The 15235-nt window shown below is 36.2% G+C and overlaps 2 protein-coding genes across 4 annotated transcripts in view; both read left to right on the plus strand.

Moving 5' to 3' along the window:
* LOC139134788 (putative receptor-type tyrosine-protein phosphatase mosPTP-1) overlaps positions 1 to 4944 on the plus strand; it is a 33112-nt gene extending 28168 nt beyond the window's left edge. The window contains exons 6-7 of the mRNA XM_070701848.1: positions 1595 to 1699; positions 3209 to 4944. Coding sequence (XP_070557949.1) covers positions 1595 to 1699; positions 3209 to 3237 — 134 coding nt within the window. The 3' untranslated portion in view covers positions 3238 to 4944. The remainder of the gene's footprint in view (positions 1 to 1594; positions 1700 to 3208) is intronic.
* A 4974-nt stretch (positions 4945 to 9918) lies between these two features.
* Positions 9919 to 15235, plus strand: part of LOC139134789 (receptor-type tyrosine-protein phosphatase gamma-like) — a 102292-nt gene continuing 96975 nt past the window's right edge. For all 3 annotated transcript variants that reach the window (XR_011552867.1, XM_070701849.1, XM_070701850.1), the window contains exon 1: positions 9919 to 10329. Coding sequence is in view for 2 of the 3 variants with exons in the window: in XM_070701849.1 (XP_070557950.1) it covers positions 10281 to 10329 (49 nt within the window). In the remaining variant the exon portion in view is untranslated. The remainder of the gene's footprint in view (positions 10330 to 15235) is intronic.

Raw genomic sequence — 15235 nt, forward strand, 5'->3', positions numbered from 1 at the left:
TTTCTTCATAACCCACGATTATAGTATTTGCATTTTCAAAAATGAAATTTGACATAGGGCTCATATTAAAATGATTTCATTATTATGATAGTAAAGTTTTATGTGTATTTTCAAAAAATGGAAAAAATTGAAATCTTTTATCATAGATGAAAATATGTGGAATTGGTATTTAATGCTGAGATGACACTATATGGCCATTCAAATTTTCCCTACAATAATACATCCATCTTTCCTATTTTAATGTGAATGGCCCACAGTATCGTTTGTGCTATTACTGAAATAAGTGTATCGAATTTAAATGGAGGAGCAACATTGTTTCAGCAGGGACTCTGCACTGTAATTATATAGGCTCATGACATAGAAATATACTTTCTAGCAATGGATTTACTAGCCACGTCTTCAAAGAACTTGCAATCAAAAGTGCTTTATTTTGGAAGTTAAATTTCTCTTTTCTCTGTTAAATTTGCACTGTGATGTAAGATGACGTCAGGTTACATTCAGCTAACTTTGAATGAAAGTGCTGGCTTATCTTGTTTATTTAGAATGCTGGTATGCTTCATTGAAATAAACAGCTTCAAAGATAATTTTAATGGCATATTTTTCTCAACCATGATAGAAAAGAAAAATTGCACTATTATCCAAAAGTGTGTCAGCTGTACAGGTGCTGATTAGTCTGGGAAGTAACAGGTCCCCCATGTGTGCCATATTTTTCTGATATGTGTACATGACTGCTACATTTTTGACTCGTCCGTCTGCAAGTGCCCTTTTATTTCATGTTATTATGTGGGGACTACTGCTCAGTGTTTATAAAAGTCTTAGAAGGAAAAAGTAGATTTTTGAACATATATCATTTTGACAGTTTCTTTTACATAACATAATCTTCTTTTGAACTGCTGAAGCTAGGCTTCCACTTGTTTTGAATATGTAATACCTGGAAAAAATTGATGTACCGGTAATTTTTGGTCAGTACCATAATCGAATCGAGTAACACTATAACAAACCATGATTCTGCATGCAGCATATTTTGGGAAGCAGACTAACACAACTGATAGTTAAACAAAAGAGTAGTGTCAAGAGACGTTGTTCCTTTATATGTGCCTGTTTAATGTCAACCATGCGAATGCGGAAGGTAACTGACCTTGTTGATATCCACTGCGCAGCTAGGTTTTACTTTTCCAACTTTCTCCAGAGTCAGATTAGCCCAAACATTAGGTTTTAAAGATTGTTGTTAGTTTAAGTGATTAAATGCAATTGGAAAAAAAAGAAAGGTAACACTGTGATACACTTCACAGTATTCATCAGTGTACCGATGCAAAAGTTTGTTGAACAAAGTGATAAAAAATAAGGTACTTGCCGACTTGGCCAAACAGGAGTGTAGCAGTCAACTTGCAGGCAATGTATATCTTATTTGAATATATGCAAATTAAAGCTATTTGCACTTCAAAGTTTCTTAGATAATGTAATTTGTAGGACCTTTCCAACAGGCATTATAGTGAGGAATTAATTTCTGTTAGAATTAGCCCTACATTAACTGGTAAATCGACTGGACTATGTAAGTCTTCCAATCCTGTAATTTCTTCTTCTTTATTGATAGGAATTTCAGGAAGACTCCGCAGCGACATCATTATTATTATACCAGACGGGACTCATCATCCATGTAACCAACCATCATTTGAGATTCATTTACCAGACTTGGAGAGTGAGTATTTTATAGCTGGTATCCTACTAAACTGGAAGATCCGTCGCCCCTGGGCACTCTCTATGCTCTCTTCTATGCTCCCCCTCAGGAGAAGAGGAGAGTATAGGGAGTGTCCTTGAGCGACAGATCTTTCTGTCCAGTATCCTACCTGAAATTAATAGCACTAATAAGTCACTCGATCTGTATTGTTCCTGTTGTTTTTCAATTGTTGTATACAGTATCATAAAATAAGAAGGAATGTAGGAAAAGCTATACTTTAATGTTATAAGGTAAAAGTCTTTCTAAATCATGGATGGGAGATATATGTAGTGACTTTATACACCAATCAAGTGACAGTATTTGCAAATGAAAATTGCATTTGAGTTGGAGAAGTTCATATCACAATATTTAATATCAGATTTTTGCTCTCTCGAACATTTGTTTATGGATGCCAGTTGAAGGTCAATTGGAATGAGTTTAATTTGCCATGCATGTGCTTGTTTTCATTATCCATCATCCACATGAGGAACCTGGTAAGAAGTGCTTGTACCAGTTTTGTTCATATCATACAAAATTGAGACTGTGATAAGGATCACTTCTTATTTGTAGGTTTTTTAGAGGAACATTTCTTTCCAAGAAATCAACTGAGAATAGTTACCAATTATTACTAATAAATTTGATTTGTGCGTCAATGTAGCTGCTGAAATATATCTTCTCTCCTGGTATGACTTAATATCGTGTATTGTAATTATTTCATACCTGCCGGGCTATTTTATATATCTGTCAAGGCCAAGATATGTCTCTACTAGTTGTGAAAGTTGGAAATCTTGTATTTTTCCACATAATTAAAATTGACAAATTGCAGAAACATAAGATGATCCAAGAAATTTCCTTGTTATTGTCATGACTGAAATCTTGAGTTCATGAACGGTCATTTCAAGCCTAACTTCGTAAGCTTTTCTGCTATCATAACTACTTCAGAAAAAATTGTCATAAATTTGGGAAGTAGACATTGAGGAACTGCCAACACTATCAGACGTAATTAAAGTGTAGCCAGTAATATCTGTCAATAGCAAAGAAATCAACTCTGTGAAAGCTGAAACATTGTCTGGAAGTAGGTCACATATAGTCAATAAACACCATACATCCACACAGATCCCACCATTAAACTATCATCCAGGCAGGATGCATTTGTAAACATTGTTATTGCAGTTCTGTATCATGGTGGTGTTTTGTCTGACTTCCTTCCAAACAATATTTCAACTTTCACCAAGTTAATTTCTTTGTGATCGACTGATATTACCATTGGCAGTGTGGGAACTACTCACCTTCAACAGTTTGTCTAGTTCCTGTATTGCCAACAGTTCAATGCAAATCACATAAAATGTAGTAAAAAAATCTACCAAGATGACATTCCTAGTATACTCACAGACTATTTGAAATCAAATTGTAAAAATTCAACACTTTAGATATACTGCATGCCTGTTATCCATGAAGTACTATACTCATAACAATTTTCTCTCTTTCCAGCTTTACCTGGATGCTATACTTGGAACTAGCACGGTCCTCTGAACAATGGCAGCTCTTGATCACATGACACATCTCCACACTAGATACAAAGATGATACACGCAGTGGTAATACTAGACAATATTTAGGTGTCAGACCCAAAAATCACCGACAGCATTTGCAATGACACAAATGGAAATGACCAAGGAAACCCTGTTTTAATTTGGAAACTAACCATGTAAACTTTTATACAAAGTACAACAAGAAGTATTACGGTATATCAAGAGCCTTTTGGACTTACAACAAACAGAAGTCCTTGTGCCTCATAGCTCTACAATGCCCTATACTTGCCAGAGTATAATGCTCTGTTTGTCTATGATTTGCAACTAACGGTATTTGTAGTGTGAAATCTTTTACCTACTTGGCTCAATGAGTCAGTAAGTTTGCAATAGCTGTATGGCTTCATCACTGAGTCTACCACAATGTGTTTACATGTTCTAATTAGATCAGTCCAGTTGGCGGTGGTGCCATAATTGCTAAAGAGATGGTAGCAATTAATTAATTGCAAGATGTTATTGAAATGTTAACTATTTATAACTTCTTATTGCTCATCATATAAAAAGTTTGAAACATCTTTGAAATTCAGCAAATTCACAAAAATCACTCTTAGCATTGTATTATTATAAAAAAACTGTAACAGAGATAGACTCCAAACAAGCCTTACTGTGTAGTGCACTTTTAACTTCATTATTTCAAATAGTAAAATAGGGAGACAGCAGTGCTATCAGACATGCAGTTTCACACAAGAAGTTTTTTACCATATGTGACAACTATTACCCCCAAAATACAATATTCATAATTTAGGATCAATTTGAAGAAATTAACTCAAGCCATCCCAAAGGCAAGCAACTAATAAAAAACACAAGAATACCTTGAAAGAGATCTTGTTTGAACAGGCAACACAAAGCAATTCAGAATCTACAAAATGTTTAAAAATTAAACTTTCAACCACCTTCTTTGGAAAGAATATATTCAAAATAAACTATGCCCACAATATTGATCAGACAAAAACAGAGAAACTTACAAAAGAAATGAAAGTACAGATACTCCAATTAGCAACAAATTTCTTTTTGATGAATAGTAAAGTTAAAGACTGCTTACTGTCAGCATTGTAAGCATGAAGAGACTAAAGAATATTTATTCTAGGAATATAGCAAAGCCAGACATTTTTGGACTACCTTTTAAAAGTTCTATTTGCAAAAACAAATGAAACAATCGTACTATCTTGTTGAGATGTCCTTATTGGTGTCCTTCCTCTAAACAGAAACAAATTACTTAATCATTTGTTAATAATTGCAAAATAGTATTCATACTCTATCAAGTTTTTTAATGAGAAACCATCTCTTATTGTGTTTCATTGAAAAAAATAAAAGGTTTTACAACTTCAATAATGAACAAGCTACATTGACTTATACTATGCATGTTGTCATAAGTTTTCATTTGAGGGGCGCCCTCTAACATTTAAGGCAATATTTATTTTGTCTTACAGCACAAAGTACACATACAAAGACCATTTAAATACATGTAAAGATCTACCTTTCCTTACTGATTCTGATACAATTGGGCAATGGCAATCAATAAATTATGCCTATAGTATGTTTCTGTAAGGTCAATGACTATGCATTTAGTTTTCTACTGTCCCTGTAAGAATTACAAACTTTTCAACGAAATAAAATCAGATATTCAAAACCTGTCAAACTGACTAGCATGTCACTATCCTACCATATTCATATGTCACTATCACTATCATGGTTCACAACACAAATATTTTTAGTACAAAGCATGATCAATTTTCAATCCACAAGGTACAATTGCACAGCTACTACCTTGTTTTTGATATTGTCAACTCTTTAACTAATTCAAACCAGATATATGAATTCTCCCATATGCCTGTCCTCATATCAGTAAACTTCTTAAAAATGTCCATGACATTTAAAGATATCTCACTGAAATTTTAAAGGAGATCACAAACTAAGTGACAATTTTACTTCCATGACAGTTAACAGTGAACCTGCTGTAGTTAATTTTTTACACATTTGGGATCTTATCGTGATGAACAGCTTTGCTTTGATGTGAACACAGATCACACCGTAAAAAAGCCCAACAAAGTTACATCTCCTCAGAAAGCTTTAAGGTATACAGTCACCTGTAATCTAAATATGCTAATATATCGTCAAAGGGGCGTTCCTTGGTATTCAAAATGCCCATGTGAGGGCGCTGTTTTTAAAAAGTGGCCATCCGCTTAAAATCTGTGATTTCCTCTTTCCATGGTAACTGTGGCAAAATTGGAACAGGTGACAGTATACCGTTAATCATTCGATGTCAGCCAGAATGTTCTCCAACTGGTACATGCACAGCTCTCTTATTGAGTGTTCCAACTTTTAACATTGTCCTCTGGTATGATGACTGTTAAAAACAAAAACAAACTTTCCTGATTTGTGAATATAGCAGAAAAAGCAATTAGTGTCTAGCAAGATTTGTTATCTAGCCTATATCACTGTTCAATGAAAAGGAAGGCACAGAATATCATTGGTGATTCAATTCATCCTCTTCATCGTCAATTTCTCAAGGGAGGCACAAAAACGTTCTGGCTGGTAGAAAAGGTCATTTTAGAAAGTCATTTATGTCTACAGCTGTTTGTAAACTCTGTGCAAATCTGGTGTCGTAGACTGATGTTTTACCGTTTATGTAAGTTCAATGGGTCCAAAGGTATATATCTGTTTTTATGGACAAACGAAGTATTGAATTGAATTGTAGATGTGACTTATACATGTAGGGATTGAATCATTATTCTAATATGTTCAGTCAGATCTCTGTTTGTTTGGAAAGTCCATGTGTGAGCTTTATTTTCCAGAAAAGCACATATTTAAGCTAATGTCATACTGAAACAATGCTATCACAGGTGCTGGTGTTTTTTCAAACTAGCACTTTAAGCAGTGATTGTTACTTTGAAAAAAAACAACAAACAAACAGAAATGTTCAATGCAAAAAGAAACAAGACAGTACCACCCATTGGCTGTATCTGAGAAATTCAGTGGGTGTTTGTAAATCCAGTGACGACTAGAAATGAGCAATAACTAGCAATAACGACCTAGAACTAGACAGAACAAGCTAATAAGCCATAACGAGCCAAAAAATATGATCTGTTCATATTGAAATTAAACTACAAGTGCAGTTCCCGCCAATCCTGGAAATCACACCCTCTACGACGTTTGGTATTACTAAAAACCTCTGGAACAGTGCTCATAGAGTAAGCAATAACAAGCTAGAAATAGACAGAATGAGCCAATAACGAGCAAAATAAAAATGATCTGTCCATAAATTGAACTAAAACTACAGTTCCCGTCTGTTCTTGAAATCCCGCCCTCTATGACATTCTTGGTACAATCTCGAAACCTCTGCGGCAGTGCTCGGTTAACACCTGGAGAACTAAAATTGAAACAATGGATTTTTTAGGATTCCAGTGCAGTAAGGTGTTTATACCGGTATGTACACTATGATGACAGAAATATACTATTTTATTAGAATGTTTGCAGTATACATAAATTTATCAACAACAATATATAAACAATTTAAAGTTTGATCATGACTAATAATGACTTAGAGCCCCAAGAGCTATGAATGTGTAATAAACCGATCTCAAAATATCCTCAGTGTTCCAAGAGTTTTCTTTGAATAAGACCCATTATAGACTGAAAAAGTGTACCTGTATAACAATGTAATAAGTGTCAAAAGTGGCATGTAAATTGAAATGTTTTAACATCATTTTGGATTTCCTGCCATTTTCAAAAACTAATCATGTGACAGAGAAAAGAAAGATTACAACAACAAAATGTTGACCATCGTGTGTTGTGCATTCAAGAAAATGGCATCATGCTTGTTTCTTGTATGATCACGATGTGTATGTGCAGGAAATACTGCAGTTTTTGTACTTTTTCTGTGTGGCGCCATTTTATGAGTGTGGCACCCATGTACTTTAACCTGTAAAAATGCGTAGGCATGGTCAAAATAAGCGAGCAGTCATACTTCTATACATGTCCTTCTATACATGTCCTTCAGTTAGCACATTTACACGAACTAACTTTGGTTTGAAAATAAAATCATCAGAATAATGCATAAAATTTGCAGATATTGGGGCTTTAAAACCTTATAATCAAATTTACATGTCAGACCAGTGCCATGATGAGTGTCAATGGCAGCCTCCAAATGGTGGGATGATCTGTACAGTTTTTATAAGAGACATGATAAAACGGTATGAAAGTAGGAAAAGCCTTTTCTGCTTCCCACGTCAGCCTTGCAGTTTCAAAAGTCAATTTTTTTTATCTCTTGAGTGAAAAAGTTCAAAAAGGTTGTGGTCAGATGGACTGACAGTACTAGTGATGTCTTTATTACTTTGTTGCAAGGGAACACAGTTTGAGCAGTAGGCCTGATGTGTGCTATATTGCCTTCCTTTCATTTATATTAACTCAAAATCGCTTCATGTGTATTATTTGAATTCGGTGCTCTACTACCCAAAATGGAGTGCAATTGTAGTCTTCAGACCCTTGTTGCATTGCTCCTATCCCTACTGCCAGTCTAGTACATTTGCCTTGACTATCATACGTGCATTAGCAAAGTAACGATCTAGTCTGGAAAGCGAGACCAAATGCACTGACTTAATTTACTTATTTCCCTCTAACCGCAAGATGCAAGGTGGATTAGTATTCATTTATGCAGATTATATAAAGATTTAAGATTTGAAATTGAAGATAGACCAGGAAGAGTGGACAATGATACAGCTGAAGAGAGCAAAAGACTAAATGTGTATCTCTGTCATGATTTTGTACAATGGTCTCTAATATAAATTATGGTGAATTTTCATTTGTAAAGAAAAAGTCACGAAAACACTCACAAGAAAGAGGCACCGGAAAGAAAGGAAAAACAAGGCCATCATCCTACCAATGTGGACTGTGCCTGGCATCTTGCATTTATTTCCTGGAGTATCATTATAAACTGAAAAAATACTTAAGCTGGGGTCGAAATATTTGAAAATCAATTGAGGCCCTCTCTGCTGTGTGAGAAAGTGTGACTCACTCCCCATTAAGTGCAATAATGGTAGCCCTGAGCATAGCAAGAGGACTGCAATTTTTGCAACTAGATCCCCCCCTGCAGGTTTCCATTTCAGATGAACCTCCCCAAGATATTTTGCAATGCCACCCTGGCCATAATAAACTGAACACTCCCTCGGCTTCATGATTTCATGTACCCGCATAGCACCACGGCGGTAGTAGTAGACTACCTAAAATGACAACTTTGCTGAGAACTTCGCGAATTCGCTAGGCTTGGGTGCTTATTTGGCAGGGACCCCTTAGAAAAATTTGGTTAGGGGGATTATACGAAAGCCATAATTGTGGCCTTAGGGGTCGTTTGATGTGGTCATGGATGTATTACATCCATGATGTGGTTCAATGTTGACTACTGTATTCGCCCCCCCCACCCCTGACGTCGATATACACACAGTCCCTCCAAAAAAGCCGTGCGGACCACAGGGTACACGGGCTTGTTGTTTATTTGTGTCTGTTTGTTTGTGTGTACGTTTGTGTTTGTTTATTTGTTATTTTTAATAAAATAACAGCGAAAAGCTATTTTGTTAATATTTGTCAATAAAGAACAGTTTATTTGTTTATTTATTTATTTATTTATTTGTTTGTTTGTTTGTTTGTTGATACGTATTTTCGATGGTTAGGGTTAGGGTTAGGCTTAAGTTAGGGTTAGGGTTAGGGTTAGGGTTAGGCTTATTCACTCCCTCTATATATATAGAGGGAGTGAATAAGCCTAACCCTAACCCTAACCCTAACTTAAGCCTAACCCTAACCCTAATCATCGGAAATACGTATCAACAAACAAACAAACAACAATAAATAAACAAACAAATAAACTGCCTCTTATTGACAAATATTAACAAAACAGCTTTACGCTGTTTTATTAAAAATAACAAATAAACAAACACAAACATACACACACACAAACAAACAGACACAAATAAACAACAAGCCCGTGTACCCTGTGTGCGGACCAGACAAGGGGCGAGGGTAGATGCATTACTGCTCGAGGTTTTGCCTTGGTACTTGGGTCGGACAGCCATACTAGGCAAAACTACAGGCGTTTTATGTTGACTGGGTAGTTTGTATCACAGGTGCTCAAATCAACCAGTGATCGCGAAGCCCCCTGTAAACTCTTTATGTACGTTTACTGTAATGCAGCCAGGGCGTGCTTGGGCGATGCCCAAATCACATCCACCAAAATACCGACATTTAATGTGCGCATTTCACATGGTTTCTATGCAATCTTCGATTTCATTTCTTTCTGTCTATCTCTATGTTCATCAAACCTACCTGCTTTCTATAGGCACGTTCTAGTGTGTATGTACACACTCAGCTGATCTCGGAAACTTGTCAATCAAACTTCGTGACCTTTGGCCTTCTTATACCCCCTAGCTGACAAAGAACTGTGAACGCTTTTCGCTTACTTTAAATTGAAAAACATGAAATCAAAATAACTTATGAGTAATCGTTTTACAGTAAATGACATTAAATCGTTAACGACTTCAACCAGAAAACTAACTAAAGATATGAAAAATTGCCAACAATTTTGAAGCATGCTAGGAGGCCTTATGCCACTCCTGATAACATCCTGGCCTGGACTGATTATTACTTCCTGTGTGTTTCTGCATCTGCCGACGATTCTTCGAAGCAATTGTGGTTGGTTTTAAGCGCGGTGTAGGCTCCTTCCTACGCATTTCTGTGCACAAGCGTAAATGACAAAGCTGGACGTGATGATATGATCCTACTACACACTAACAGGGCATCTTTAGCCTAACAAGAGTACATCCTTAGAGCGATTTTTGTGACTGTATCTCAACCTATTTCTCCGGTGTGTCACATTAATAAGACGGATCGTCGTGGATGTGTGTATCACCGAAAGGATCACCGACTCCTCGGGACTGACTCTTTTGTAACTTCTTCTAGATCAGGGAATCTACCTGCCGTCGAAGAATGGGAATCAGATTTCTGGCATTAACCGTCTGTCTGATCGTCATTTTTGGTAGGTGACTGAAGTATTTGTGATTTCATTGAAATTTGTACTCTTCTTGCACTAACACAGCAAAGGTTGTTTTAACCCACACTCTGTCAGTGTTACTGTGACAGTCGGTGACACGCTTGAAATGAAAGATTACCCATGGGAAGCCCAAAATGTTAATCACCCAGTAAATCTCTCTTACCAAATCTCTTTCTTTGACTGCCGTATCTCCTGGTATATCCATGCGTGTATTCACGCTGAAAGGCTAAGATTTACCAGGAAAACCACAAATTCCAAAATACACCAGGCCGTTCCATGTTGTCCTAAATTAGGGAGGGGGCACCTGGTGAAGTACTCAAGTAGTGTGGGGAGAGGGGAGGTCACGGGGACAGAAATGTTTACTCACGTCACTCGAGACAGAATTGATTTTGCCATGTCTGGTGTTGAAAGCTTTTCCGGAATGGAAACAAAAGAATTGATGTGTTTCTATAAATAGAATGAACTTTGATTCAGGTGATTTTAAGGATGTTGTACAGAAAGATTCCTTTTGGACATGAATGAGACATGCACAATACAGATGATCATGTTTACAGTGTACTATTATTATGTGACAGGCCATTTTGTCCAAAACTTTAATACAGTGTGAAATTCCATGTGAATGTTAGTGTTATGTAATTTAAACATTTACAGTTTTACTGTGAGTGTGAATGTACTTTTGGTTACAGAAATGACATACATGAGAATGGAAACATTAATTTAAGATAAGATTAAAGTGCCAATGAAGATATTTAACTGCTGTATAGGTGGAGATAACGTTCTCATTACAAAATGATCAGATACAAGAACTGATAAAACTGTGAACAGAGATAATTTTACAAATCATTTGGGGAAATACATGTAGGTGTAAATGTGCTATCAGTGGCCCAGTTCCTGTACATAATCTTTACAACATAAGATTGACATATCATTCACAGAGGTTCACCAGTTACTTGAATTGCTGCTCAGTATTTTTGCATTTCTAGCAATTGTGGTACGGTCCTCAGAAAATGGTAATTGTACAAGTATGCTGTCTTCAGCTTGATATTGTGTGATACAGTGTCAGAAGGATCTGCTGTATGTTTGCACAGTACCTAACATGAAACAAATGTTTTTAAGAAATCAGCCGTTCATTCATGAAAGCCTTTTCTTGTAAGTCACTGACCAATCTCATTGATTAATTTTGTGGGAGGTTTTTCCTAAAATACATGTAGGGTTGAAACAATTGCTTCTTTGCTAGTTGGTGGCCCAGCTGGCATACACCATAATTTGTTTGAAGTGAACACACTTCACGACATTTGATTGCAGCCTTTCAAAAAAGAGTAGTGCGCTGTTATTGAAACAACAAACATCAAGTATAAATTTATGATTTATAATGGTAAAAGTTACAATTTCATGACCTGCACGCTACAATACATATATTGTACAAGGTTAAAGGGCATACAGTAGAGCAAATGGCATATCATCTGGCCTTGGTAACTTGACATTGATACTTTCATCATGCATCTTGCCAAAAGCACAGGTTTCACCTTTTTGAAGGTACAAGTACTAAGGTACCAGTACTGGTAAAGTCATCACAAAGAAAAGGTTACGGACTGTCTGAATATGTATGGAAGATGGGCCACCCAGTGTACATGAAATTATGGTATCCCCTCTCTGACAAATAGTGGACTTCACCTCTATAGGGGCACTGTGCTTCTGGTCCTGTGAATTTCCTGGTGATGTTGAAATCTTCAACAAATGTTAGATTGACATGAATAGCTCTTTAGTGTTGGCTTTCAGAGATATATACGCCCTGTCAGGGTTTGTGTGTGACTGCTCCACTGGAGTCAAAATGGTATAATGTGGGTGTGTTATTGATAACATGTCATATTATCTACATTGGTTTACACAAGATTTTCCAAATTTGGCTTGTGAAGCAAAGTAGCATTCACAGATATTACAGATATTGTAAAGTAAGATTTTTTCTCTCCAGTCAGTACTCTTGTACATTGATGTATTTCATTAGTGTAACATATTAGCCAGCAAGGGTTGGCGTTGCATGGTAAAACTATTAATATCCAATCATAATGTGGCCATGAAAAAGGTTTTGAACTGATCTATTGGTTTGAATTCACTTGACCCGTGGTGTCTGCTTACCATTTAATTGTCCTGAAAGAAAGCGTAAGGTCATTTCTCCATCCAGTTCCACAGGATTCACTCAGAGTCAATGAACACACCATTTACATGTACAGGCTGCTATATGATGGAAAGAGAGAAATTTACAACTGTAGTTTGTTTAGCAAGGCTATTACTCGGCCACTGTTTTGAAATAAATGCCATTCCTCTGGCAGTCTACTTGAAACTCACATTTGTGTTTACTTCCTGTACATAATTTCTGTGATCTTTGTTGGCATGCCCATGTAGTAGGTTTTCAACTGTTATCTCCCACATCTTGGGTAAACTTGTCAATCTTTATCGTTTGACATTCCAGTTTTTGCAAATATGTATTCAACGAGGGATCAATAACTAGCTACAATTATTTTTGTCTATAGTACTACAGAACAATGGAAAAGTACATCCTATTTAATGACCATAAATAATGAATACAATACATGTACATGTATGTGCCTATGCTGATATGAACAATTGGGCAGTACAGTAATAAATCCTGTCTGCATGTTCTTTTTTTTCACATGATGTGAAACCAAAACTAGTCTGGAGGTGGGTTGTTTGATTGTTTTATTTCACAAATTCCTCCGAAGTTGAATCAGTGTCAGCTAGAATCAATGCATATCCTATGTAGAAGACACATCTAATGTGTAGTGGCAAAGTAATGTTTTTCAAAGGGTCTCACTAAGGCCATTATGTATTCAATCTCTTACACCAGGAATTACAACCGCACACAAATATAGTACAGTGTTAATGCAACTGATTGCACAGATTTATCAGGTACACCCAGTCAGTGTTGACTAATGTTAACCTTTGAACTCCAGGCTGTGATTGGCATTTTCCTCTCCTGTCAATGTGTACCTGTGTCATCCTACACAAAACTGTGTTGCATGTCTCTACACATATACATGTACAGTACTGAGAACATGGACAGTGATACTATTCAAAAGTAACCAGCTTCTGAGAATTTATTTTTGGCTAACCTGTAAAATTACGTGTCCCCAGTGGTTTACAGGTTTAGCTCACACTCATGAGCTGTTGGTTTTTTGTGTCAGTGGCAAAACTTGCAAAGTTACTTTCATAATGAAAACAATTTTGGTGACTAATGCATGCTTATGTACTAAAATCATAGGCCTTCCTGTGTAACCTTGACTTCAGATCCTTCTCGAAGGGCACAGCCTGAAGGCATGTACACCTGTTCACTTCAATTCTGTTTCTCCTGATGGGTTCACAGGTTATAAAGATCAGGCTGAATTTAATTGAAGGTGTGCAAGGATTGATGAATGTGGACATCGAACTTTGTGTATCTTGCATAAGTTTCATTTGTGTTCAGTAAGTCATTAGGTCAATGCTCATCAATTATTTTAAAATATCATAATCATTACGCATGCTGTAATAGTTTTGGTTTGAAATTTAATTGTTTATATTTTCAGAGATGACAGTAACTTTGTAGAAAAATCAGCCTGGACCAGTTAAAAACCACACAGTGCACTCTTTCCCCCAGTGTTTATGGTAAAACTAGGTATAATTATTGTCCAGTATTGTTATATGCACACTGTACAGTACATGTACCTGAAGATTACAGTAGAGTCACTAACAATACAGTGACCTTACTACATTGATTGGCAATGTGACGTGCGTGGACTTCTCATCCATGCACTGTCATTGACATCTGTCTGTTTGCTCCATTTCTGTGGTTATCATGACCTGACATGACCTGCAGTAAATTTTCATGGTGGATATGGTTTCATACTTGCAGACAGAAGAGTCTTGCAAACTGGGTAGAGGTCCATGATTTCTGTGCCTTAATTGCAACACATGTACTTTTTTCGGCATCTCACTGCCCAATTTCCCACATAGCCATTTTATAGCTACAAATATAGTGTGTTTGAGGGCCACTAATTGACACTGTTCTGGTAACATGGGATAGTTCAGAAGTCAATCAGTGGTGACTAAGCTCTATAAAAAACAAAGTTATTGTACATCTTGAATACGCACAGTTCATCCCACACCATAAAAGAGCTAGAATTATAATACCACATCCTCAAGCAAAAGTCATGTACCCTGCATGCCATCACAGTCAATGAAGGTGATTCTTACTTGTAAATACATTATCTACATCTGAGGAGTGAAGTTCAGGTTTTCTTTTTAGGAATTAGGTTTGTAAACTTTTATTTTTATGACTCAAAGAAAATTGCAAAACTTGGCAAAATATAGTTTAAATGTTTAGGTTCTAACATTTTAAAAATAGGATGGGTAAGTTAAATTATTGGAAACATTTATTTTGCCATATCATGCACAATTGGTAGAATTTTACAATATGACATAAAACTGGTCCAATAATCGTTTCCATTCAAGGTAATATATTACCAGGTCCATGGGACAATTGTGACTACAAATTTAAGTAGGACCATCCTGAACCACTGATAGTTAGTGGTGGTACCAGGTGTCCGGAATGGGTAAGCGTACAAATGTCAGGCATCTGGTATGCAGATCAGCTTAAAAGAAATACTTCAGTAGGGTGACTCAGAGAAATTTAAAAAAATAAAAAAGAGTAACATTTTGAGGATAGAGTGAAAATAATACTGTACATGTACATGTAGTTAAGAAAAGAGAGAAACAAAGCTCCATCTGTCCTTAATATATCCTAAACATCATCCAGTACTATAACTAAAATAGTTCATGTTGAAATAGTAAACATTCTTTTTGCTGATGAGAAAATTTTAAAGGATACTTGTCACAA

Source organism: Ptychodera flava, chromosome 6, assembly GCF_041260155.1.
Source record: "Ptychodera flava strain L36383 chromosome 6, AS_Pfla_20210202, whole genome shotgun sequence".
NCBI lineage: Eukaryota > Metazoa > Hemichordata > Enteropneusta > Ptychoderidae > Ptychodera > Ptychodera flava.